The sequence below is a fragment of the Sus scrofa genome, chromosome 3 (assembly GCF_054392235.1).
Source record: "Sus scrofa isolate SSC_HxYL_T2T_F1_AM1 chromosome 3, Sscrofa_HxYL_maternal_Yorkshire_Landrace_v2.0, whole genome shotgun sequence".
Classification (NCBI taxonomy): domain Eukaryota; kingdom Metazoa; phylum Chordata; class Mammalia; order Artiodactyla; family Suidae; genus Sus; species Sus scrofa.
In genome coordinates, this window is record NC_139385.1 from 66,329,466 (window position 1) to 66,357,357 (window position 27,892).

At 41.1% G+C, this 27,892-nt stretch overlaps 1 protein-coding gene across 18 annotated transcripts in view; it reads left to right on the forward strand.

The window, feature by feature from the left end:
* Nucleotides 1-27,892, forward strand: part of AFF3 (ALF transcription elongation factor 3) — a 594,300-nt gene that overhangs the window by 284,674 nt on the left and 281,734 nt on the right. For all 18 annotated transcript variants that reach the window (XM_085018570.1, XM_021088183.2, XM_021088187.2 and 15 more), the window contains one exon: nucleotides 26,312-26,359. In XM_085018570.1, coding sequence (XP_084874696.1) covers nucleotides 26,312-26,359 — 48 coding nt within the window. The remainder of the gene's footprint in view (nucleotides 1-26,311; nucleotides 26,360-27,892) is intronic.

The window sequence follows — 27,892 nt, forward strand, 5'->3', positions numbered from 1 at the left end:
TATCCTCCTGTTAAAACTACACTTGTTTTGTTGATTTTTAGGCATAATTTATATATGCTAAAATCCACTAATTTTAAGTGGAAAATTCAATGGATTTTGATCATTTCAAACATTGTGTCATCTCATCATTGACATCTGTTATCTTTTCCTTGTGTGAGTTGAGATTTTTCTGATTCTTTGTATGCTCCGTGATTTTGCAGGGCATCCTGGACATTTTGAACAGTATGCAATAAGACTCCGATTCTTGTTTAAATTGTATGGAGAAGGTCGATATTTCGTTTTAGCCAGCCATCACCCTGGGTGAATTCAGGCTTGAAGTTTTGGTGTACCTCTGAGTTTTAGTTTCAACCTCAGTTCTGTTTTCAAATCATTTGTGTTCTGTTTAGACCATGCCTGTTTGTGTGCCAACTAGTATCTGCTCTATGACCTGTTTATCCCATGGTTTAGATCTCAGAGTCTATAGTAGGCTGTTTAGAGTTAGATCCAAGAATATTCCACTTGGAGGTGAGGCCAGGAGATCATACAAAACTTTGCGAGGTTGATATTTTCAATCTTCTCTCTCTCAGTGATCTCCCTAGAACTTTTCTGTTTCCCAGGTCTCCTCTTTTTAGACAGCCTGCTGCCAGAAGTCGGAGATTTTAATCTCACTCTGTTGCATGTTCCTGCAACTCTCCTGGGGAAGCCTGATTTGATGCAAGCTGGAATCCGTATGTCTGTGTGCAGGGTTCTGTTCACACAGCTGATGTTAATCAAGCATCTCTCCTATCAGAGAGGAAGTTTCTTCACTTTAGTCTTAGGCTCTTGCTGGTTCCTATTCCTGCCACCAAAGGATATTTGGAGGGAGGTGGTGATAAAATGGTGAAAAGAAAAGAAAAGGAATGTTGGATCCCCTCTACATTCTCTGAATGTCAGGAGAATCTTCTCCCTCCCTTCGAACCATATTAGCAGGCTTTTCCTGGTTCCTTCTCTCTCTCTCTCTCTCTCTCTCTCTCTCTCTCTCTCTCTCTCTCTCTCTCTCTCTCCACCAATGCCCACTTCTGGGTTTCCATATTCTAGGCTGATGACAGACTGGGAGATAACAGGGGAAAAAGAAAATGGTCTACTGTTATTTTGGATTCTGGGCTTCTTTGCCGATCAGCCTACTGCTATTTAATTTTTACTCATCTATGCCTTTTGTTTTGTGTAGCTGCATGCCTGTGAGAGGCAGGATAAGGTGAGTTTCTTCCACCTTACCTGGAACTAGAATTGAACATGTGTCAGTCTATGAAATTTAGCCTTTCTTCTGGATATGTAGTGGTACCTCATTGTGGTTTTCATTTGCATTCCCTTTTTAACCTGATGTTGAGCATCTTTTCATGTGCTTATTTTGCTACTCCTGCATCTTCTTTGACAAAGTATTTGTCCAAATCTTTGCCTGTTTTTAAAGAAAATATGCATCATTTTTTGAAAACATTATCTTTTTTTCATTGAATTATGTTTTGACAAATTACCTTTGTCAAAAATAGATTAACCATTTATATACAAGTCTGTTTCTTAACCTTCATTAATTTTTTTAAGATTATAAAATGCCTAGGAACATTCCACCTACCAGAGTGAATCATGAAATAAAAATCTGAGCAGACTAGTAGGGAGATTGAATCAGTAATCAAAAATCTACCAACAAAGCAAAGATAGCTTGACTTCTACCAAACATTAAAGAGGAATTAGTACCTATGCTTCTCCTGTCCTTCAGACTGAAGAGGGAGGCACACTTTCAAACTCATTTTACAAGGCTGCATTACCATAATACCAGAGACAGACAAGGATACTATAAGAAAAGAAAATTACAGACCAGCATCTGTGATGACCAAATCCTCAACAAAATATTAGCAAACCAAATTCAAAAGCACATTAAAAGGATCAAAACCATCATCAACTGGGATTTATCCCTGGGATTCAGGGGTGGTGTAACATACACAAATCAGTAAATACAATATGCCACATTAACAAAGTGAAGGATAAAAATAATATGGTCATCTCAATAGCATTTGATGAAATTCAACATCCTTTTATGATTAAAAACTCTCAATAAATTATGTATATAAGGACTGTACCTCAGCATAATGAAGGTCGTTTATGAGAAGCCTACAGCTAACATCATACTCCGTGATAGAAAGCTGACCTCTTTTCCTCTAAGATCAGGAATAAGACCAGTCCCATTCAGTATAGTACTGGAAGTCCTAGCCAGAGCAATTAGGCAAGGAAAAGAAATATATCTCCAGATCTGGCATCTAAAACCTTGTCATCCTTATTGTAAGGACTGCTGGGTGAGTGGAAGAAGAAAGGGGCCAGGTTCTATCTACAGGCAGCTCTATTTTACCCATAACTCTTTAACTGCTACAAAAATAAAATTACCACTGTAGGCCAGAGATTTACCAAGTGTCCTCAATTAGGCATGAAAGGCAAATGTGAGAGGAGCTTGTGAGCTGTAACTAATGTATGTGAACTTGATGTATGGGTTTTTTCTGTGATAGGTTTGTAACTCTACAACTGCTTATCACTTTGACTTGTTTTGCCCAAGTTGTGGTTATGTATTCTGCTTATTTTATGTATTACTCTTTGACTACATGAGATTTAAAGAGTTGCTTAAAGACAGTCAAGATTGCTAATCAGTCAGTAAATAGAACCATTAGACAAAAGCAAAAGACAGATGCATGTGAAGTAAAGGTTTTGGGAAAGAGTTTTATGAGACCATACAACTCTGCACCAATGCTAATGCCCACGGTCACTTTTATCACTAACTCCTTTGCTGACTGATTTATAAACACAACTAAAGAACAAGGTACCTTTGCAGATTTTTGGATATCACTGACTACATGCACATCTATTTCTTCTACAGATTTTTTGCATTTGGGGAGGCTACAGTAACAGTTATAACTTCATTTCTATCACTGCATTTAGGGAACTTGTGTTTGACAGGTGTTCCTACCCCTGACTTCCTTTGGGTTCTTCCTAAATTATTCAGGTTGTTTAAATATATTTTGATATTTTTTTAAAAAGGTCTTCTAAGTACAAAAACAACTTTAACATTTAAAATGAATGTACCAGACCCTGACCTTTTGAGGTAATACAGACATACCTCAGAGATAGTACAGGTTCAGTTCCAGACCACTGCAATTTAACAAATATCACAGTAAATCAAATCACATGATTTTTGTGGTTTCGTAGTGCATATAAAAGTTATATTTACAGTGTTTTGTAGTCTATTAAGTTTGCAGTAGTCATTATTTCTTAAAAAAAACCACACCCGAAAAATCCGCATAGGACTTCTCAATGTTGCTCAGAGGGTTAGGAACCTGACTAGTATCCTTGAGGATGCAGGTTCTGTGCCTGGCCTTGCTCAGTGTGTTAAGGATCTGGCATTGCTGAGTAGGTCAAAGATGTGTCTTAGACCTGGTATTGCTGTGGCTGTGGTGTAGGCCACCAGCTCCAACTCCAATTCGACCCCTAGCTTGGGAACCTCCATATGCTGCAGGATCAACCCTAAAAAAAACAAAAATAAATGAATAATTTAAAAACCCACAAATCACCATATATACCTTAGTTTAGAAACCCTTCTTTGCTAAAGAATGCTGACCATCGTGTGAGTCTTCAGTGAGTTGTAATCCTTTGCGATAGTAAAATCAAAGATCACTGTTCAGGTTCTTTCTGCAGTAAAGAACCCAACTAGTATCCATGAGGGTGCAGGTTTGATCCCTGGTCCCTTAATCCTCAGGGGATTAAGGATCTGGCATTGCTGTGAACTCTGGTGTAGATCACAGATGCAGCTCGGATCACACGGTGCTGTGGCTGTGGCATAGCTCGGTAGCTGCAGCTCCGATTCAACCCCTAGTCTGGGAACTTCCATATGCCGAGGGTGTGGCCCTAAAAAGAAAAGAAAAAAACAAACAAACAAACAAAAAAAACACTGGTCACAGATCAATACAACAAATGTAATAATGCTGAAAAACGTTGAACTATGGTGTGAATGACCAAAGTGTGACACAGAGACATGAAGTCAGCAAGTACTATTGGAAAAATGGTGCCCATAGATTTGTTTGACTCAGGGTTGCCATGGACCTTCCAGTTTGTAAAACCAGCGATAACTGTAAAGCATAACAAAGCGAAGTGCAATAAAACAAGGTGTGCCTGTATTCATCCTTACATACGAATTATTATCGCTACCCAGGAATCACGAATTGGGTTCCCACTGTATCCCCAGGATACTATGTGAAGCTATTATGTTGAGTGAAACTAGTTTTTTAATTCATTTGAAACTCCAAGGATTTCTTTTATAAATTCATAATTCTGTAGGCCTTTATAAATTTTGTAATTTTTACCAAACGTTGGCATTGGTATATGAGATAAATTATGAACTATAATACAGCCAATGGGCTTCAGGCTGCTTTTCCATCTCACGAATTGAACTACTTATTTTTTATTTTATTTTATTTTATTTTATTTTAATTTGTGTGTGTGTGTGTGTGTGTTTTTAGGGCTACACCCGTGGCATGTGGAGGTTCCCAGGCTAGGGGTCTAATTGGAGCTACAGCTGCTGGCCTACGCCACAGCCACAGCAATGCCAGATCTGAGCTGCGTCTGCGACCTACACCACAGCTCATGGCAATGCCAGATCCTTAACCCACTGAGCGAGGTCAGGGATGGAACCAGAATCCTCATGGTTCCTAGTCAGATTCGTTTCCACTGCACCACAGTGTGAACTCCTGAACTACTTATTGCAAACTCTTTCCTTGATTTGATGAATACATATCTCACCGTGCTGGTCAGTCACTGTGTTAGGTACAACTGGCCTGTCCTGGAACAGGTGCTGGAAAGTGTACTCTAACATAATATCTGCTCCTCTGATTGGGATAAAGTCACATCTGTGGTGGCAGGTGCTTTGGGTTACGGAGAAAGCCGTCTCATCTGCTACTGACAATGGAAATGATGGCTTTGTAGACATCATTTTAAAAGTTAACTTGAAATTCCAGGTCTCTGACTTATCATGGGGGACGGGGTAGTTCTTGCTGATATTAATGTTCTTTCGACTCCTTTTTAAGAAACCACACTGATGGTTTTCACTCACTCCCTTTTCTCCATTTGCTCCCACTTTTCCAGCTCTATGCCTGTCATTCTGTCCTCTGCCTCTGGAAGAATTTTCCTATAGACCACTACCTCTGTTCTTATGAGTTTAATTTAAGGCGCTTCTCCATGAATCTCTCTTTTTTTTTTTTTTTTTTTTTTCTTTGTCTTTTTAGGGCCGCACCCACGGCATATGGAGGTTCCCAGGTTAGGGGTCGAATCAGAGCTGTAGCCACCCGCCTACACCACAGCCATAGCAATGCGGGATCTGAACCACGTCTGCAACCTACACAACAGCTCACAACAATGACGGATCCTTAACCCACTGACCAAGGCTGGGGATTGAACCTGCAGCCTTATGGTTACCAGTCAGGTTCGTTAACCACTGAGCCAGGACGCGAACTCCCCAAGAATCTCTTCTTGATGAGACCAAGGGAGCTAGCTCTACCGTAAATATACATTGCTCATTTGTTCAGCTTGAAAAGTCAACTGATGTTGGTCCATGAAAACCTCTGAACACTGATGTTGTGCATGGAATAGCAGTTGAGAATGAAGACTGGGCCTGTAGTTGGGTTTGGACTGTGCTCTGCTAGCTGTGTGGCCTTGAGGAAGTTCCTCTTCTACAAAATGTGGTTAAAAACGGAATCTGGAGTTCCCGTTATGGCTCAGTAGTAGTGAACCCAACTCTTATCCAGTTAGAACTCAGATTCAATCCCTGGCCTCACTCGGTGGGTTAAGGATCCCGCGTTGCCATGAGCTGTGGTGTAGGTCGCAGACTCGGCTCGGATCTGGCATTGCTGTAGCTGTGGCATAGGTCAGCAGCTACAGCTCCAGTTCACTCCCTAGCCTGGGAACTTCCATATGCTGTGAGTGTGGCCCTAAAAAGATCCCTCCTCCAAAAAAGGAGTCCATTTGGGAGTTCCCTTGTGGCGCAAAGGATTAAGGATCTGGTGTTGTCACTGCAGCAGCTCAGATTGCTGCTATGTCATGGGTTCAGTCCCAGGCCTGGGGACTTTAATATGCTGTGGGCACAACCAAAAAATTAAAAAAAATTTTTTTTAAAATGGAAGCCACTTTGTAAAACTATGATGATTGGATTGTATGATGAATATAAAGCACTTAGCACAGTGTCTGGAAAGTTAAGATGCTCAGCGAAGTTGGCTGTTGTTCCTGAGACTTTAAGGGCACCATAACAGACCAATAGACCTGAAACAAGAAGTGTTCATCACATTATATGTAGTCACCTATATGTCCCTTTTTCTGGAATAGTTGACTTTAATCTGCCTTGCTACATGATCTGCTGCTTCAGACAGGGTGAAATGGATATTCTGCTTCTAGGTGTAATTCAAGAAGCTGTAAACACTAGGGAATTTGACAGGAAAAAAAGTATGCAAATGATAAAGAAGAAACCTGTTTTAGAAACCATTGGATTGAAGTAGAAAATGCAAATCTAGTGGTTTTTTTTTGGGGGGGGGGTAACCTGCTGTAGGGCCATATGGTTGCTGAATGTGTTGATGCTGGTTTTAAGATCCTTGAGTATTTTAAACTTGACATGTTATTTTTTTAATGATTTCAAACATCATTTCTTTCAAGACCTTTTCCCAATGCTGCCGTAATATTGAACAGATGGCATGGCAGCACTTACATTTGCATTCTGCGATACTGCCATGTTATTTGCAGAGTTTCATATCGCCAACCTGTGATTCTTTCCCTACCTTTGAAGCATGGCTGCAGTGAAACTGTAAATAGTTTCTTCCCCAGAGTGCTTGGAATGTGGTCAAAATTGTGATCACATTTTGTTTCTTTTCAATTTTACGTGATTATATTTTGGGGTTTTACACCTACTGTTATTGGTGCACGCTCTGCTCCAGTAGCCCCTTTCATCCAAAACGACTCAGCATCCTCATTGTACCTTTGTGATATGAATAAAAAGGAGGTAGTGTTAGTGCCAAGAGGAATCTGATGGTTGGTTACATGTCTCCCTTTCACACTGCCCTGATTACTTTTCTAGTCACTCTCTGAAATCATCCTGTTTGTTTATTTGTTGGTTTAATTTTACTGAGCTCTATTTTACTAGTTACAATTCTGTATTAGTGTCAGGTTTACAGCAAAGTGAATCACTTATACATGTACATATAGCCATTCCTTTTTTCCATATCAATTATTATATAATATGTACATAATATTGAGTAGAGTTCCCTGTGCTATCCAGTAGGTCCTTATTGATTATTTTATAGTAGTAGTGTGCACGTTAATCTCAGCCTCCCAATTTGTCCTCTCCCCCATGGTTTCCCCTTTGGGAACCATAAGTGTAATTTCAAAAGCTTTGTATTTGTTTTTGTTTTATAAATAAGTTTCTTTGTATCATTTTTATTAGATTCCATATGTAAGTGATATCATATGACATATATTGTTCCCTGACTTGCTTCACTTAGTGTGATGATCTCTAGCTCCATCCATGTTACTGCAAATGAATGGCATTAGTTCATTCTTTTTTATGGCTGAATAGTATTCCATTGTGTACATATGTACCACAGTCCTGTTTGTGGTCCAGTTTCACTAGAGGATGGAGTAAGCACTATGAGCACTGGGTCCCTGTCTATTTTATTTAATGGCACAATGATGGTGCCCATTATTCACCTGTGAACAAATGAATGCATGAACGAAGTAATTAATATGGAACTTGCTAGATACTGGAATTCTTCTACCAGTGGAATATGAGTTCCCTGAACATAATTGCTTTTCTAATCTTCTTTGCCTTTACTTTTCTCAGGTATATTTGCACAGGGGTTTGTCCAGGGCTGATCCCTTCATAGTCTACCTTGTTTTTATGGCTTTTTAAATAATAAATAACTTTTTAAAACAAATGTCCCTATGGATATAAATAGTCCCTCAGGAGACTTTTTTTTTTTCACTCTGGGGGCACAATGGGTCAGTGCCAACACCGGGGCATCTTCTTGCTTCACAGATTGCAAGGCCACAGGAAGCAGGAGAGGCTGTATTGATCTAAGCTGGCTCTAGGCCTTGCCTTTTAAAGGCATGTGATGATGAAAAATAAGCCCCCCAGTATCTCTATTAAGGTCGCTTGAAATCTGCTATGGCGCCTGCCCGGCTCAGAAGGGGGTTCATGCTGTGGGCCGCCCCGTCTGACTGCTGGCTTACTATCACCATGTTTCTGGGTTTGTCATGATCATTGCTGGCCCAGCCTGTGACTTACACTAAATGTCTCTGTGATTTCAGGCTAGGAACTAGCGTAAGATTTCTGCAATCTGAGCCTTCCTCCTAGAACAAAGAGAGGAAACATTTAAAATTGATGGTTATGCTGTGTGTCTAGCAAAGGCCCACTGCGTTCTAATTATTGCCAAGTGCCAGGAGGTTCTTTGTCAGCAGAGTAGCAGAATGTGTCTGTCAGCTCAGAGGTACAGTGAGAGGTGAAGAGACACTATTATTGCCTCGATCATGTGTCTAGAAAGTGTTTTTGGCCTTGACCGAGTAGGTCTTTATAGATGTTAAGAGTTTCCGTGAAAAGGGGCAGGAACTTCATCTCTGCTGAATGAAAACTTTGATTTTTTCCTAAAACCAGAACTACAAAAGTGAGGGTCTTTGTACCGTGGGTTTATTTTCCCACTTCTGAGTCTAGATTTTGCTGCCAGAAGCCCATAAGAAGCCTCCAGCGGGCCTCGGGAGGAAATAAAGTCCTGTGTGACGTCAACTCCAGCCCAAGGCAGAAATGAAAATTTAAAAAGAAAAAACTTTTCCCTGGCCCTCACAGTATGCAAAATATTTTTCGTAGGACATTTATGCAGGTAAGATTTGAGGTACCAAGAAAAAACCATAAATAGCGCATGTTATGTGATGGTCTATATGGGAAAAGAATCTGGAAAAGAATGGATGTGTGTACATGTATAACTGAATCCCTTTGTGGCAAAACAGAAATCACAGCCTTGTCAATCACCTGTATGTCAATCAATCTTTAAAAAATGAAAAAAACCATAAAAGTCAGCTGCTTGAGTTGAGTCTTTGCCGACATGACAGGATTAGTTTAAATATCCACTGAAGAGATGTGGTTCCCTGTACTTCTTCCCTCACTTTGGAAAACCTCACTTGTCTTAGCATGAAGCTTTATTTATGATGTATTTTCTAAGGGAGGTCTTTGCTATAGGCTTCAGTGAATAATAAAGGCTGCCTAAGTGTAGTATTTTCCTCCATAATGAGCTTAACCCATTGTATGCTCTAAGCTCTAACCGTGCACCCTTCCTCTCTGTGAAAACAAATACTAATTATCATTATAAGCAGTCCTTCTCATTATGTTCCTATGGAGGCATCTTTTATAGCTCGCTTATTATAAGCTCGCAGAACTCAAGTGCGTGAAGTTAAATAAAGTCAACAGGGTTGTAGTAGATTTTCATGTTGAATACTTTGATTGATGAATTGTTCATTAAAATCTCTCAAATTTCTACCTAATTCATCCATTTAATTTATCAGATACTGTAATAATTCTTCTTCCTTCCTCATAGATTGGTCCTTTTAAAATATTCTTTTTATTCTCTTGATGGATTTCCTTCACAAATAACTCATGTAGACTTAGGTACTGTAACTGATCCAGAAGGTGTAGTAATTCACCATGCAACGTTTCAGTCATTGAAAATTGGTTGGAAATAACCAAAATTATAGTCTTAAAGTTAGAAAGAATCTCACACTTAGAGGTGTGAGTTAATAACTAGCTTCCATTCGGAAAGTTACTTAATTTCTGGTTGAACATGTTATTAATCATCCCCATCTCTGTTTGTATGGTTCTTTGAAGAAGAACTCTCAGAAAAACTAAAATGACTCCTGTCCTTGATGCCATTGGTCCAAACTCCAATGCCTGAAATGACCCAGAATCAGTTTAAACCCTTTTCCATGACATTGGCCTTTAAAAGTGTCAGATGTTGGAGTTGCCATTGTGGCTCAGTGGATGAAGAGACTGCTATCCAAGAGGATGTGGGTTCGATCCCTGGCCCCGCTCAGTGGGTTAAGGATCCAGTGTTGCCATGAGCTGCAATATCGGTTGCAGATGTGGCATGGATCCCATATTGCTGTGGCTGTGTCATAGGCTGGAAGCTACAGCTCTGATTTGACGCCTAGGTTGGAAACTTCCTTATGCCTTGGGTGTGACCCTAAAAAGACCCCCCCAAAAAAATAGGCAAAACCGATCAATAACCATAGAACTCAGAACAGATGGTTTTGTTTTTGTTTTTGTTTTTTTCTCTTTTTAGGGTTGCACCTGTGGCATGCGGAGTTTCCCAGGCTAGGGGTCAAATCAGAGCTGTAGCTGCCAGCCTACACCACAGCTCATAGCAACGCAGGATCCAAGCCACATCTGTGACCTACACCACAGCTCACGGCATCATCGGATCCCTAACCCACTGAGTGAGGCCAGGGGTCGAACCCGCATCCTCAGGGATGCTAGTCAGATTTGTTTCTGCTGAGCCACGACGGGAACGCCAAAACAATTTTTTTTAAATAAATAAAAAATAAATTAAAATGTCAGGTGTCGCCCTGCGGTCTAGTCACCTCTTTTCTTTCCTGTGATAGATTATCTCCTCTTTCTTCAGCTCCTATGCTCAGACCCTTCCTCAGTCTCATCATCCTTTTCTAGGCTCCTACAGCTTCCAGCTCAGCAACAAAGGGAATTACTGAACCCACCAGTATTAGTAGGAGTCACGAGGTTCTCCTAGTGGAAGGAAAAAGTACTGCAGGTGCTCAGGGTAGGGAGCTGAGGCTGCCCAGGCCCCAGGCTGGACTGGTTGCAGAGATAAGCCTGCTCCTAAGAGGAACATGCCACAGCCCACACTTCCAGAACTCTTACTCTGTTTGAGTTTTTCCCCTTAACATTTCACCGTCTAGGGTAGGCATGCTATATTTGTTTATAATTTTCCTATCTCCTTTCATTAGTCTCTAAACTCCACAAGGGCAGGAATTTCTGTCTGTTGTAGTCAGTTATGAATCCCTATCAATCTAGAACATTCTAGACACATAATAAGCCCAATACATATTTATTGAACAATACTCAATTCTTAGACATGGCTGTTTAATCACCTCCCTGTCCATCTAACCATCTTAACAACCAGTTCCTACTTTTCTGTCTCACCTACTGAGAGATCTCTTAAGTCTTTGACAGTTACTTAGCAGCAAACCAGATATGCTGTGTTTAAGACCAAAGAAAATTGGTGAGATAACATCTCCTGGCCTTTGTGAACAGAGGCTGGGCCCTACTCATGGTTGCTTTCTAAGTCCTAAAATATTCTCTGTAAGTCTAAAATAAAACAAGTGTGCCTAGTTACCGATGAGCCGTCCTGTGGAAGGCACCCTCCTGAAATGCTGTCAACACGTTGCTTCAGTTTTTCCTCCCACTTAGTAGGTGCTCTTATGATCCCCATGCAATGAATGAAAAAGATGATGTCTAGAGAAGTTAGGTGATTTCCACGGGGGAGACCCAAATGATTAAAAGAGAACTGGATTTTTCAAAAGCCCCTCTTCCTGGCTCTGAGGCCGTACCACCTCTCGTCTGATGTGGGGACCCTGGACACACGTAGAAGTCTCTAGTTTGGGGATCCTATCATGGGAAGAGCTGGAACTGTGGCCTTTTCTGATTGTGGCTAAGAGAGTGCCTCTGTGACTCCACCAGCAATTTCCTTCAGTGTCCTTAGCGCTTTCGCACCCCCGCCCTCACCCCCACCAGGACTGCCATGTCAGGTAATGCAAATGTGCCAGTGATGAGCATTTTCTTAGTATTGCCCCCTCACTGGGGTGGGGGGTAAGCCCCCTGACTATGTTCTTTTCCTCCTCACTTTGAGGCTGGCTCCTTGGGTGCAGGCCCTAGTGCACACAGAGGCTGAGTCATGCTCTTTCTCCTCTGTCATGGGTTAATGCTGCTCCATTTCTCACTGCACCATCCCCCCAGTCTCCAGCCCTTTCTTACTGTCCCTCCTCACCCTCCCTTTCACATTGTTTGAGCTCTCTCCCTGCTCACATGTCATATTAAATAGTTTGTAACAGATATCTCTCTGGGTGTCCTTTTTCTTTAGCCTAAAGGAAGCAGTGTGCAAAAATCATTTACTTTCCCAGGGTTAGAAATCAGGTACACAATCAAATATTGCACATGATTCATTGGTATTAGGTTAGGGCAGCTGGTTGATAGATGGCTGAGCGATTCTTTGCTTTTTTGCTTTTGCTGTGGGCCTTTGAGCCATTGTTGTGTTAGACAGAAAATAAACTTGATTCATTTTCATCAGCGCTTTCTGACTTAAAGTGACAGCTCTTGGTATTTATGCCAAATGATCTTTTTCATTACACTGTTCCCATATAATTTTGGCTGTGTTTTCATTAGATTTCAGGCCCTTTTATTTTATTTTTTGTCAACACTGTTCAAATTTTCTCAGAGAGATTCTTGAGGCAGAAATCTGCTTTCTGATCAATTCAAATACTGTCACATCCTACTGAGAGAAGCCCAGGAAATCAAAGTTTGTGCCACTACAAAGGTACCAAAGCAAATGGTTTTCTCTCCACCTCTTCCCTGTACTTGGAAGACCTTAAGCAACATTGCAGAGAGCGCATCTGCACTGCCCAGGAGGCGTCTTGCTACAATAATCTCAGCATAGTTAAAATGGGGTATTGGAGTTCCCATTGTGGCTCAGTGGGTAAAGAACTCGACATAGCGTCTGTGAGGATGCAGGTTTGATCCCTGACCTCACTCAATGCGTTAAAGAGCTGATGTTGCCACAGGCTGTGGCCTAGGTCATAGATGTGACTCAGATCCATTGTTGCTGTGGCTGTGGTGTAGGTGCCAGCTGCAGGTCCGATTAGAACCCTAGCCTGAGAATATCATATGCTACACTTTGGCCCTAAAAGAAAGAAAAAAAGAAGTTAAAATGGGGTGTTTATTTATGATTCAACTTTTTGTTTCATAAAGCTGTTGCTTTTCTCCCTTTGGCTTCTAACTGCAGAGGGTTTCGTGACACCAGTGAGGGGATAAAGACAGTCATTTCATTGGCCCCACACAGGCTTTGGACCAGGATAGAAAACAGTTCACCCTCTATGCTAGGGACACAGGAGCTGACCTGTCTCTTCTCTTCCTGAGTTGCCCAGGAAGGGTCACCAGAGGATGGCTTTGCCTGCCGATGCTTTATGTGGAAACCCAGGGTTCCGCAGACACTTCCCCAGACCTTCTGAGGCTTATCCCAGGGGAGGAAAGGGAAACCATGTGGATTAATATCCAAATTCAGCCTCAGGTTACCCCCCCCCCCCCCCCGGTTCTGCAGGCCTGTGGACTCACTGTCCCTTTACAGTAGGACACACACACTGGTTTTGAAGGAACTGAGCACTTTATGGGAGTGGAAGGGAAAAGACAGAATCCATAATGACAGCTTTCCTCCCAAGACCCTACAAATACGTTCCAAGACTAACAGCGAAGCTCCACCAGCAGACTTGGGAACAAAAATGTTGTAAATGTGCACGAATTTAAAAAAAAGAAAAAAAAGGAAAAAAGAGGAAAATCTTTAGGTAGGGTACTGTCGAGAGGTTTGTTTAAAATTTTATTTTGCATATTGAAAACTTCTCACCAGCCAGTAAAAATGCATACCAGTTTCTCCTGTTTTTCTGTGCTGCCTACTCCCACTTCTCAGGCAAGTCCTTGCACCCCAGCTGATTTCAGCTGGATTTCTTTTTTCTTTTTTTTTTTTTTTTTTAATACCACACCTGCAGCATATGGAGGTTGCCAGGCTAGGGGTCAAATCAGAGCGGCAGCTGAGGCCTGCGTCACAGCCACAGCGACAGTGGATCTGGACTACATCTGCAACAGCTTGTGGCAATGCTGGATCCTTAACCCACTGAGCGAGGCCAGGGATCAAAACTGCATCCTCACAGAGACAACGTCAAGTCCTTAATAACCTGCTGAGCCACGACAGGAACTCCGTCAGCTGGATTTCTTTATTCAGCGTGTATTTATAGCATATCTTCTTCTAGAGCATACGTAAAAACAACTTGATGTCAGGAATACACAGAATGAACTCTATTCTGGGAGCCAGGTGACCTGAGAACTTTTTGAAAAGGTGAGATGATAATGGAGAGAAAGACTTAGGAAGGACACAACACATTAAGGATTATTTGTGAATCTCTGCTTTATCTCCTTTAGCAAAATACTCAAAGAAAAAAATTTTTACGTGTTCCCATCATGGCTCAGTGGTTAACACACCCGACTAGCATCTATAAGGATGCAGGTTCAATCCCTAGCCTCGCTCAGTTGGTTAAGGATCCGGCGTTGGTGTGAGCTGTGGTGTAGGTTGCAGATGCGGCTTGGATCCTGTGTTGCTGTGGCTGTGGATTCAACCCCTAGCCTGGGAATCTCCATATGCCATGGATGTGGCTCTAAAGAGACAAAAAGACAAAACAAAAAAAATTTTTTTGACTGCACCCATGGTAAGCAGAAGTACCCGGGCCAGGGATCGAACCCGAGCCTCTGCAGTGACAGAGACAGATCCTTAACCTGCTGCACCACCAGGGAACTCCGTAAATAAAATTAATAGAATGTGCCAAATAGAATATTGTCAAATATGTAGCCCCACTTTTGCCATTTACTATAGTCATTTTAATTCATGGCTAAAAGGAAATTGATTCTGTCTTACTATCAGGCACACAACAGAATAGTCCTAAGTATCTTTAGTTGTTTAATTTCTTCAGGCCCTTTGAGTTACGTGCTCCATCTTCAGGTTTTGGTGTTTAGAATTTCATGATTAGAAAAGAAAACCATGTTCCAGCTATAAATAGTCATCAGATGTGTCTTTCTTACATATCTCCCTCCATCATTGAAGGGAAAAGAGCATATAAGAGGAATACCTATCAGCAAGGCTTCTGCTGCCTATAAATAACATATGATTTGTTATTTGTTAGAGTTGACGAGCAATCAGAAATCCACATGCAGGATTCCTGTTGTGTCTCAGTGGGTTAAGAACCCGACTAGTATCTGTGAGGATGAAGGTTCCATCCCTGACCTTGCTCAGGGGGTTAAGTATCCGGCATTGTTGCAGGCTTCGGCACAGGTCGCACACATGTTCAGATCCTGCCTTGCTGTGGCTGTCGTGTAGTCAGGAAGCTGCAGCTCCAATTTATCCCCTAGTCTGGGAACTTCCATATGCCTCAGGTGCAGTCCTGAGAAGAAAAAGAAAAAAAATCCGCGTACTTCTCTCTCTGCCTCAAAAGCAAAGAAATTGATAAGTGACTCAGTCGTGGGCAAGAAGCTGAAAAAGTTTGGATAGAAATAGGGCTCAAACCCTAGTTCTTTCAATTCAGCATATTGTGATCTCTGAACACAAACTTTCCCCTACACTTGAAGATCTGTAAAATGAAAATATAGGTACTATATTTATTGGAAAAAGGGGGTCCATAAGTGTTTCAAACCCATGTTATTCAGGGGTCAACTACGTATAGAGGGGGTGCAGGTTGAGATTCAGGAACATGTTAAAAAGGAAGTGGCTCGGAGTTCCCATCGTGGCTCAGTGGTTGATGAATCCCACTAGGAACCATGAGGTTGCAGGTTCGATCCCTGGCCTTGCTCACTGGGTTAAGGATCCAGCGTTGCCATGAGCTGTGGTGTAGGTCGCAGACACGGCTTGGATCTCTAGTTGCTGTGGCTCTGGTGTAGGCCGGTGGCTACAGTTCTGATTAGACCCCTAGCCTGGGAACTTCCATATGCCGCAGCAGCGGCCCAAGAAATGGCAAAAAGACAAAAAAAAAAAAAAAAAAAAAAAGAAGTGGCTCATTTTTGAAGTCTCAGTGACATCTGCCTGACATGTGCGGGTTTTATCTATATACATAAATAACTTCAGCACCACCCCTCTTGCCTGAGCCTATGTGGTCTTCCTCTTGCTAAGAGTAAGGACCACACATTTTTCAGTGAAATATCACAGAGGTCTTGAAATATGCTTGTCAGTTTCAGACTGCAGGTGGGACCCCGTGCTCATTATTTCTGTTCCGTGGTTTCTGTACCCAGCTTTGACAGAACAGTGTGGAAGGTGGCCCTGGTACATTGAGACACGACCCCCTAGAAACACAGTCAATATCAATTAGCAATCAGGATGTAAAACCACTGTCTCTGGCTTTAATCTCTTGATGTCATCAATAGCTTTTTGACAGGGTCACTGCCCTGACAGGCCACTTAACTTTCTGAGAACCAAATGCACTTTTAACTGCAAGCTCTGACTGTGATCACTAATTTTCATTATAAAAATAATAACATAATCGAAAAGCCTTGTCCTATGGCTAGGAAGCTGACCAAAAAATCGATTACTGAGTCTTTAACAACATTGCCTGTTGATAGAAGGCTAATACTCATTCTCTAATTTACAGATATCAATGTGGAGATTCAGGAGTCCAAGTGATTGGTTAAAGGTTTCTGTATTAACAAGTATATGCTTAATTTTTTTTTTTTTTTTTTTTTTTTTTTTTTTTTTTTTTTTTTTTTTTGATGGCTGGTCCCATGGCACATGGATGTTCCTGAGCCAGGGGTTGAATCTGAGCTGCAGGTGCAAACTATACCAGAGCTGCAATAGCTCTGGATCTTTTAACCCACTGCACTGGGCTGGGAATCGAACCCATGCCTACATAACAACCCAAGCAGCTGCAATCAGGTTCTTGACCCACTGTACCACAGTGGGAACTCTAATATGCTTAATTTTAATGAAGTAAATAAATGCTGGTGTTTTAAGAGTTTGTCTTTAAGATAACTGTGGTGATCTTTTTTTTTTCTTGGTGTTTTTTGGTCTTTTTAGAGCTGCAGCTGCAGCATATGAAGAGGTTCCCAGGCTAGGAGTTGAATCAGAGCTGTAGCTGCTGGCCACAGCCACAGCCACAGCCACAGCCACAGCAACGCAGGATCTGAGCCAAGTCTGTGACCTACACCACAGATCACAGCAATGCCGGATCCTTAACCCACTGAATGAGGCCAGGGATCAAACCCCTGTCCTCATGGATGCTAGTCAAGTTCGCCAACCACTGAGCCATGACTGGAACTTGTGTGTATGTATGTGTGTGTGTGTGTGTGTGTTAAAGACATTTATTAACATAGATTAACATAGATGACCAGCCATGTGAAAGTATAACAGTGGAAGTTTTGAAACAATCTTTTTTGTCTGTTTTGGTCACTTACTTATTCATTCATCAAACATCTTCAAGTGCGTATCATGTGGGATCAAACGCCCTGCTAGGAACTGGTCATAAATGCATAAATGAGAGATACTCTAGCCTCCGTAGAATATGTTAATACAAGTAAATGATGCTCATCAGCATTTTCCCCCTTTTGCTCTTTTCAGTTCAGTGTGGCATTGGTTACTGCAGCAAGGTCATATTAAAAAGTTAGTGTGAAGGGGCGTGGGGAAAAACTGCTTAATGGGCCTGGTGTTTTCCGCTGGAACCATGGAAATGTCTTGGAACTAGACAGAGGTGCTGGTGACTCACACTGGCTGTACCAAATGCCACTAAATGGTACCCTTTAAAAAACGGTTGGTTTTCTGTTCCCTGACATTCACCTCCTTTCTTTTTCAAGTCAGTGCACTTTGCGGTTTGTTCCTCTTGCTATGTTTATTTGGCTTTGTGTTATATACTGGGGTTGGAGGGTATGCGAGAAGCCTGGCTCAGTCACGTGCTGGCACTTTTGGGTATCTTTCAGTAGAATTCTGAAGATTTTTTCTTACAGGTCTTAAATATTTCTCGTTAAGGTTAGCCCTCATTTATTTTCCTTGATATTGTGGGTAGGATTTTTTTCATATTTTCAAAGTGTTTATTGCTGCTGTACAGAAGAGCTTTTGAGCTTTGACTGTTCATAGCTAACCACTTCTTAAACCTCCCTTTTAAATAACAGTAACAGTGGAGGGCTTTTGGATGTTTCTAGGTATATGATCAAAAAATCTGCTGAGATTAAAAAAAAAAAACTGAAATGATCACAGTTTTACATATTTTCTCTGTTGATACAATACTTTAAAAGGGTGCTCGTATTAAATATTAAACTATTTTTGCATTCTTTGGAGAAATCTCACTAAATTCCCACTAATTCTTGTAATAAATATTGAACCATATTTACTAACAGTCTATTGAGGATTTTACATTTATCTTCATAAGGCATATTGATTTATTCTCTTATGTGAGGTTTTTATACTAATTTAATAAAATAAGTCACATAGCTTTCCATTACTTTCTACTCTGGAAGAGAATTTTATGGGAGTTAATTCTTCTTTGAAAGTTTGAAATACTTCACTCTAAAGCTATTTGGCTTAAAGCCTTATTTGAAGATAATTTTTAATTTCACTTAATCTGCATTCTCAGATTTATAGGCTTAATCTCATCTTTCTTTCTTTTTTTTTTTTTTTTTTTTTTTTTTTTTTTTTGTCTTTTCTAGGGCTGCAACCATGGCATATGGAGGATCCCAGGCTAGGGGTCTAATCGGAGCTGCAGCTGCCGGCCTACACCACAGCCACAGCAACCGGGATCTGAGCCATGTCTGTGACCTACACTACAGCTCACACTGAGCGAGGCCAGGGATTGAACCCGCAACCTGATGGTTCCTAGTCGGATTCGTTAACCACTGTGCCATGAGGGAACTCCTCATTTTTCTCTGTTAAGTCAGTTTTTTTCAGAAAGTTCCCAACATCATCAAAATTTTTCATTTATTATTAATATCAATACTTTCTTATGATTATAAGCCCCTTCATATATTTTGTCCCCTTCTTATATCAAGTTATGTTTATTTGGGCTTGCTTTTTTATTGAACAGGTTTTTAAAGTGACTTTATTATTGTTTTGAATAATGTATTTTATTTTCCCTTTTGTTTTTAAGAAACTGTATTTTGGCTTTATAAATACTGATTTTTTTGTTTTATAAGTATTCCATTAGTTTTTCCCTATTTGTTATTTTCTTCTTTTTGTATGTCTCTTTGATTTTAAATTTTTAATTGGTTAGTGCATATATTTCCTCTTAAAAATAATGAAAGCTTGTAGTGTATGAATTTACTTCTAAGAGTATCTTCGGGGCCTCCTATAATTTTTTTTACATTATTTTATTTTTTTGTGGATATGAATAGTTATTTATAAAGGTGTGGTATTTGTTTTACTCCAAGAATACTAGGAGATTTTTACATCTAGCTGTTCTAATTCATAGCTTAATTGTTTTGATAACTTGTGGTTAAAGAGTCTGGGCTGTATAATAACTATTTTCTGGAATTTTTTGAAGTTTTTTTTTTTTTTTTTTTTTTAATGGCTGCACCCATGGCATATGGAACGTTGATCTGTAACCCACTGTGCCAGGCCGAGGATTGAACTCATAACCTCTGCAGCAACCCAAGACCCTATAGTCAGATTCTTAACCCACTGAGCCACAGCAGGAACTCCTGAAGCTCTTTTCTTGCTCAGTATATAACCACTTCAGTAACCATCTCATGTATGCTTTAAAAATTGAGTTTTCCTCATAACATTCTAGTTCATTATATCTTTCACTTTATCCTATTTAATTTTATTTTCAAATTCTCTATCCCCTTTATGTAGTTGGGTTTTTTTTTTTTTTTTTTTGGTATCCTTTGTCTATTAGGAAAAATAGGGGTGGATTAAAGACATCCAACCCTAATAATTCTATTTTTCCTTTTTCTTAGCATACCTTGTTTTGATGCTCTATTAGTGTCTTATTTTTTTCTCATTCTTTGTTATGCTTTCCAATTCACTTTTTTTTTTTTTTTTTTTTTTTTTTTGCTATGAACTGTCTTTTAGTTGAAAATAACATTGCCACCATTTGCTGTCATTTTGTTTGCATTCTTATGATATACCTTTAGGCACTGTTCTTTATTATTCTGTACTTGTTTTGTTTTTTTCTTCCCCCCTCAGTGCATACATGGCTAAGTGAGAGTGGTGATCATAGTTCTGAGAGGAAGAGATGCATGTGAGCAGCAGGGCAAAAGGTGAACCAGTTTGCTGAGCCCATTCAGGGGATAAGGAGGGAGATCAGGGAGATAAGGCAGGGATGAAGCCAGCCTCCAGCCCCCATCATGGGAGCAGAGTTAGCCTTGCAAGAGGAGGTGTTCGGGTCGGGGTAAGACCCACTGAGGAGAGAGCTGGCTGACTGCATCCTTGTCCTCAGGTGACCCTAGCCTCAGGTAAGGCTGGGGACACAGCCTGTGGATGGGGCTTCACATCGATCTGTAATGATCCTCACCCACTCCGTTGGTGGCACTGACGTGACACCTAATTTCTTTGTATCTCAGTTTTTCTGCAAATCAATAACAGTAAGACTTATTTTAAAATACTTCTGCAGAATTATTTAAGAGCATGCCTATGATCAGTAGTTTCTAAATGTACGAGGGCCTTTTGAGGGCTTGCAGACAAACAGATTTTGTGACCTTGACACAGTATTTCTTTAGAATGAAAGTTCCGCCTTCAGTGCATCAGATGAGGAGTTAAGCTATTTTTGGAGAAAGGGTGCCTCTTCGCTTCCTCTGACGTTTGATGCCATTTCCCACTGATGGGATCCAGGCTTTTCTCCTTAAGCTCAGCACTATTCTTCCGGAGCTGTGTGCTTGGCATGGTAACTAGGGACCCAGCCTCTGGAGGTGGTAGAATGCTCCTGGCTATTTCTTGAGCTCTGCTTAGCCCCAGCTCCATTCCCCACATTTCCCTGGCAGAGCACGTGGTGTGTATTTCTCAGTGGTACAGTTTGGAGAAAGCAGAGCCGTGGGAAAAGGAACGTGATCGACAAGGCTGTGGAGAAGGAGAATCAGCTGGGGTTGCTAGTTTTTAATTGGAGTTTAGATGGAGGTTCAATGAGGTGAGACTGTTATGACAGATTTCAAAATGTAATGATAGGAAAATGGGGTGGGTTCATCAGAGTTGGAATAAATACGGAGCAACAGCTCAGCAACTCAGCGTGAAGCAACAGCTACAAACCTTCACCAAATACCGGGTAATTAAAATTTGCATTGTGCAGCCCTCCTTCTCAGTGGGTACCTTTCCAAGGAAAGCGATGACTTTATGGTGAAAAAATATAAACATCAATTTGGAGATGAAAATCACATGCATGTTTTAATCTTGTTCATAAACACGGAAAGTTTTAAAGATGTAAATATAATCAAAGTACACAACTGCAGCTGAAACCAGATTTGAGAAGGATTTGAGGAAGAAGATGAAAGGCGCCCCCCCACCCCAGTCACTCCATCCCCAAAACCTACCCATCCCAGCCCTACCTAACTATCCCCTTCTTTGTGTATTTGCAGAAAGAAAAGAGGTATGATTCTGGCTTCCAGTTTCTGAGGGCAAACATCTTTGCCTCTAATCTGTTAATGTCACAGAGGAGATGGTAGCATTAACCCTTTCTCTCCACTGTCTCTCCTGTCTATTCCCCCTTTGATCTGTGCATGTGATGTCTGAGGTTAATGTGTCTGTTCCAGAGTGACTAAGTGATGGACGATTGGCAGCATGGGACAGAAGCAAGAGATTGACCCAAACACTGTCCATTTCTTCTAGGCTGTCAATTTCGTTGGCACATAACTGTACATAGTATTCTCTTTTGGCTTTTTTCTTTTTGTGATATTGGTGATTTCTCCTTTTTTATTTCTTATTTGTTCACTTGGGTTCTCTCCCTCTCTTCTTCTTGCTGTGTCTGGCCAGAGGTTTGTCAATTTTGTTTACCCTTTCAAAGAAGCAGCTCTTGGATTTATTGATTTTTTTCCTGTTTTAATGTCTATTTCATTTCTTTTTTCCTCTCTGATCTTTATTATTTCCTTCCTTCTGCAGACTTTAGATTTTCTTTGTTCTTTTTCTCATTGATTTAGGTGGTAGGTTAGGCTGTTTGAGATTTTTCTTGGTGTTTGAGGAAGGCCTGTATCACAATGAATCTCACTGCTTTTGCTGCATCCTATAGATTAGGTATAGTTGTCCAAATACTATCCGTATTTTTTTTATTTCCTTACTTCAAGAATGACAGTGACCTCAGAGTTCCCATCGTGGTGCAGTAGAAACGAATCTGAATAAGAAGCGTGAGGTTGCAGGTTCCATCCCTGGCCTCACTCAGTGGGTTGAGGATCTGGCATTGCCATGAGCTGTGGTGTAGGTCACAGATGCAGCTCATATCTGGCGTTGCTGTGGCTGTGGTGTAGGCCGGTAGCAACAGCTCTGATTAGACCCCCTAGCCTGGGAACCTCCATATGCTATGGGTGTGACCCTAAAAAGACAAAAAGACAAAAAAAAAAAAAAAAAAAAAAAAAAAAGAACGACAGTGACCTCAAGTTGAATCATTTGTAAGGGTTGAGCTTGGAGAGATAGTATGAGATAGTAGAAAATTCATTTGACTAGTGTTGGAGGGATATACATGGGTTCTACCTTGACTGTCCCTTGCTACCAAAATGATTTTAGACAAAGCCCCTTACTTTTCTGGGCCACCATTTCTCCATCTATTGAAGTCACTGAGTTGGCTAAAATGAGCTCTAAGATTCCTTCCAATTCAAACCTTTTACAATATTGTGTCTCTTGGATCAACTCCAATCTAAACGGGGTCTGGAAGATTCAAACCCAATGTGGTACCCTTCCCCAGGTGGCCCAGGAGTCAGAAATGTTCCAGGGAAGGCCCAAGATTTTTCTCTGCCAAAGCCTCTCCACCCTGTGATTTAAAGCCAGGACCTCCTGAGATTGTGGTTGGAGGTGCTTTTTCCTGGCCTCTCTTCTGGCACCTCCTCAGCTGCGCAAAGGGCCCTCCAGTAGAGTGCAAGGGGTCTGTCCAGACCATCACAGCACACGGTTGGAGCTGCCATCGAGATGACCCAGTGTAATCATCCTACGTATTTTGTCTGCACTGATGAGGGAAGTGTGTAACGGGGCTTCTGCTCTACGTTTTTCTCTCTCAGCATGTTCCCTGTTCCCTTTTCAGAGTAGGGTAGTGGACATTTATAGGATTACAGGGAGAGAGGTTCATAAGAGCAGCCTGTCATTGATATAAATCACTTCCAATGAAATTAAAATGTGGTTTTCCAGGGAAGCTAAGCTTTAAGGAACCAGGCATATGAAGTGTCTTTGTATTATGTTGGGTACCTGGGAGAGTCCACCAGGAGAGCATGAAGTCAGGTTTTCCCAAGGTGGAAAATAAAAGTCCATTGAGCATTTAGCACCTGTTCTGCCAGTATGTTACAGGAGAAGTGGAAGTAGGGTAAGAGAAATGGTCATGAGGTTGAAGATGTGTTTTCTGATTAGATCACTAAGTCCTGCCTGAGCTCTGACAGAGGTCATTTTCAAGGACTCTTGAGCCCTGGCCTGGCTGAGACTTCACCTCACTGCCTCTGTGATGATTGTCTCTGGCGGCCCTGAAAAGGAAGCAGGGTTTGAGCCAGTTCCAAAAAGAGCTCTCTGATCTAGTTTGATTAGAGCATCAGAAAGGTTAAGTTCCCGGAGCAGTCCTGAGACAGGGCTTTGGGAATGGGAGTTGGGGGTGTATTAGATGTGTGTTGCCAAACTGGAACTTTTGGAAAAATAATAGGAGAGATGAGTATAGGGTATATTAGTAAAAGCATTTTGGGTCTTCTAATTTTATGATATTCCACCCTGTTTTTCTTGAGTTATAAGGATAAACATACATGCTATGTTCATGCACTGTGAACAACCATAGTTGCACTTTACATGTTTTTTTATTGATCTTTTAATGGTGAGACTAGAATGAACTGATTTATATAAAGATAGTTTCCTAGTTTAACTAAAACATCAAATAATCCGTAAGAAAATAAATGTCACCAAAAAGTTCTCGAGGTGTTGGATTAAAGTCCTAAATATAAAAACTAAAACTGTAAAACTCTTAAAAGAACATAAATCTTTCAAACCTTAGATTTGGTAATGGTTTCTTAAACGTGACACCAAAAACAAAGCAATAAAGAAAACAATAGGTAAATTGGACTTTACCAAAATTAAAAATTTTGTGCATCCATGAACACTATCAAAAGACCAAAAGTACAACCCACAGGATAGGTGAAAATATGTGCAAATCATATATCTGATAAGGGTCTAGTATCCAAAATTATAGGAAGAACTCTTAAAACAATAAAAAGTCGAACAACCCAATTAAAACGTGGGCAAAAGACATTTCTTCAAAGAAGATACACAGATAGGCAATATGCACGTGAAAAGATACTCAGTGTATTAGTCATTAGGCAAATGCAGATTAAAACCTCAATAAGATACCATTTCGTAGCCATGATTATTATCCAAAATATAACTAGAAAAATAACAAATGTTGATGAAAACATGGAGAAATTAGAGCCTTTATACATTGCTGGTAGGAATATAAAATGGTACATCTAGCATGGAAAGCAGTTTGACAGTTCCTCAAAAAACTAAGCCTAGAGTTGACATATGATCCACCAATTCCACTCCTAGTTCTATACCCCAAAGAAGTGAGAACAGGTATTCAAACAAAAACTTGTGCACAGGCATTTGTAGATAGACGGGTTAACATGTCGCCAAAGTGGAAACAACCAAATTATCCATCACCTGATGAGTGGATAAACAAGAGGTGGTCTGTTCATACAGTGCAATGTTATTCAGCCACAGAAAGGAATGAAGTGCTGACCTGTGCTACAATGTGGATGGACCTTGAGAACATTATCCTACATGAAACCCACCTGACACAAAAGGCTGCATGTTGTATGGTTCCATTTATATGAAATATTTAAAGTAGAACAATCCATAGCAACAGAAAATAGACGAGTGGTTACCAGGGACTGGGGGAGAGGAAGGAATAGGGATTTCCTGCTAAAGGGACATGGGGTCTCCACTCAGGGTGATGAAAAAGTTCTAAAACTAGAAAATGGTGACATCGCGAATGTATTTAATATCAGTAAATTATACACTTTAAAATGATTAAAATAGTAAATTTTATGGTATGTGTATTCTACGAAAAATTTTTTAAATGTTTCCATGTATAAAGAAACCCTGGAAATACACCTTTAACCAGAGATGGGTTTTTGCAGAGATGAGAGTTCCAGGGATGGGTGTTCCAGGGACGAGAGTTCCAGGGCTGGGTGTTTCAGGGACAAGAGTTCCAGGGCTGGGTGTTCCAGGGATGAGAGTTCCAAGGACAAGAGTTCCAGGGATGGGTGTTCCATGGATGAGAGTTCCAGGAACGAGAATTCCAGGGATGGGTGTTCCAGGAATGAGAGTTCCAGGGATGGGTGTTCCAGGGAGAGGTTTTCCAGGGGTGTGGGATCCAGGATGAGTGTTCCAGGGGAGAGTTTTCTAGAGATGCTCCTCCAAGGAAGTCATGAGTAACCTGCCATCTGAAAGATGACTTGTAAGAACCAGGAAGTCCTGGAAGATGCTGATCAGCATCTCCTGGAGGAGAGAGAATTGTGGGGAGGAAATGAATGGGCTCGGGGAAGACATAGAGAAGCAGACCTCACTCTAGGAAGCCACACTGAGTTGTGGTCAATGTCATTGAAATAAAAGGCCAGAGAAGTATCTCACTGAGACCCCAAACCTGCAAACACTACTTTCACGTTGCCACAAAACTACCTCCTGCACTCCAGGAATATTGTAGTAACAGCATCTCTGAAGCTTGAAAGGTTCCCCAGAGTCAGCTGTGACATGAAGCCCCCATTCCTCAGAAGCTAATATTATCTCCTCAGCACTGAGCTGTGTGGGTTACAGAACCAGTGGTTCTGGGGCATGACACCCAGCCTGTTCTGGGAATGCTGATGGAATGTGTCTCTTTTTGGGCTTTTGGGTTTCAGCCCATCACCCAGCAAATCCAGCTCCGAGGACCACTGAACTGCCAGACTTTCACTTTAGCCATAGCAACCCTGAATTTGGCAGGTCCCGTCATGTATTGGGTGGGTGGCTGAATCCACTTTGGCAGTGGAGGCCACACCTGCCAGTAGTGTGCTGTACCTAGCAGCCTGCCCCGCTTAGAGTCGACGTGGCTGGAGGGCCCAGCGCTGCCACTGGGGCACGTGCAGGGCTCCTGGCTTCCCCATCTGGGGCACAGCCATATTATTGGGGCGGGGGAGGGGCGGCCTCAGCTGTGATGGGAGCTTATCTGCAAGTCCCACTTTCGGCATGTTCCCTGATCCAAACGCCGTTAGGCTTGGAGGCTATGTGTCGCCATCTTTGTCACCTTAAATCTGTTCTTTCGGGCTTAATTTTTTTTCCCCTTTGCTTTGCAGGAGAGTAGATCTGGAGAAACCAACAGCTGTGTTGAAGAAATCATTCGGGTAAGCCTATTCTTTTACAAATCTTTCCAACTGCTTGACCTAGATTTCGAGCAGAAGGAGGCACGTGGCTGCAGTGTCCAACTGAGCCCATTATTCGTGGGTTGTTTGATGTCTCCCCTTTCTGAGGGTAATTGCCAAAGTTGCCAAAATGACACTTTACAAAGCAATGGCTTCTGTGAGAAACCAAGGAGCTCAACCTGAGTCTGGTGCCTCTGCCCAGGCTGAGGTGACACTGTCTTGGAGGGATCAGCTGGCGGATAGAACCTCGGAGCTGAGATGAGAAATATGGTCGTGTTTGCATTTGGATGCCCCCATTTATCAGCCAACTATTTTAAAGCATCTTTTAATAGTGTCTGCTTTCCAGGCAGGCAGAGGTTGCCTTGTTATTTTTCTCCTAAACTTAATGAGAATCAGAAGCACTCTGACAAAGAGGTAATGCTTGGCTTTGAAAATTTATCTCTCTATTGTTACACATGTTAGTATTTTGCCTATGACTCTGTCAGCCTATCCTTTCCAGTTTGTCATAGCATATGCATACCCTCTGTGAGCCAGTGTCACTTAGGCTGGGCTGTGCTGACACCTGAGTGTTCACCTAAGTATTCAGACTTAGAATCAGGATGTCTTCTTCCACCTGTATTTTTTTCTTCACTCGTATTTTTTCATCAGGATAACTTACTAATTTATAGCTCTCAAAAAGCTGACATTACACGGAGCGAGACACCAAGACAAATCAGACCAGATGCTAGGGTGATTCCCTAGAAAGAAAAAAAACAAAACAAAACTTTATTTTAACAGGTTTTTACCTTTGGGGCATCCAACACTCTTTTTCTTGAATTGCTAGTAAATTACCATCATGCGATTATTTGGTTTAAAATTTTGCATTAACCATCAACTTGTCAGAGGTAGGATTTTTTTTTTCATCCCAAGCTTTGTTTCATGAATAAACCTTTTTGGTCTCACACTGACCGAAATAGTTACTTGGTGTTTGACTTGTTGAATTCTGACGATTTTTGTTTTTCTGACAGAGGTTTATATAGAAAACCTCTGTTGTCAAAGTGTGGTAACTTCGTTTCTGGCATTTAAGTGTATGTTAAATCAGATACATGTTGTATTTTATATCTATACTTTCTCTATCTTGGGGCTTCGTTTCAGGTTAAACACAGATAGTGTAAAATGCGGATGTACTTTTCCTATTTTCTCCTTCAACATACTTTCATGTTTGGGGTCCGAATATTCAGCATTTAAACCATCTTCCTTAGATCTGTTATGGTGTTTATTTCTGTGAAGTGATAAGAAACCACAACACACCATCCCCTCTTTGGTTTTGCTGTTTAACTGTTTAAAAAAAAATCCTACCCCTTCTGATCCTTTCTTATCTTTTCTGAGGATATGGAAGAACTCTGTCACTTGATCTTTCTGTTCCATACTCCAAGCAGGGCTTGGAGTTTATAAAGAGCTTGAGTAGTTCACACACCGAAAGAATATACTTTCAGTAATGCAGAATTCACTTAAAATAAAACTGAATGCTGCTGT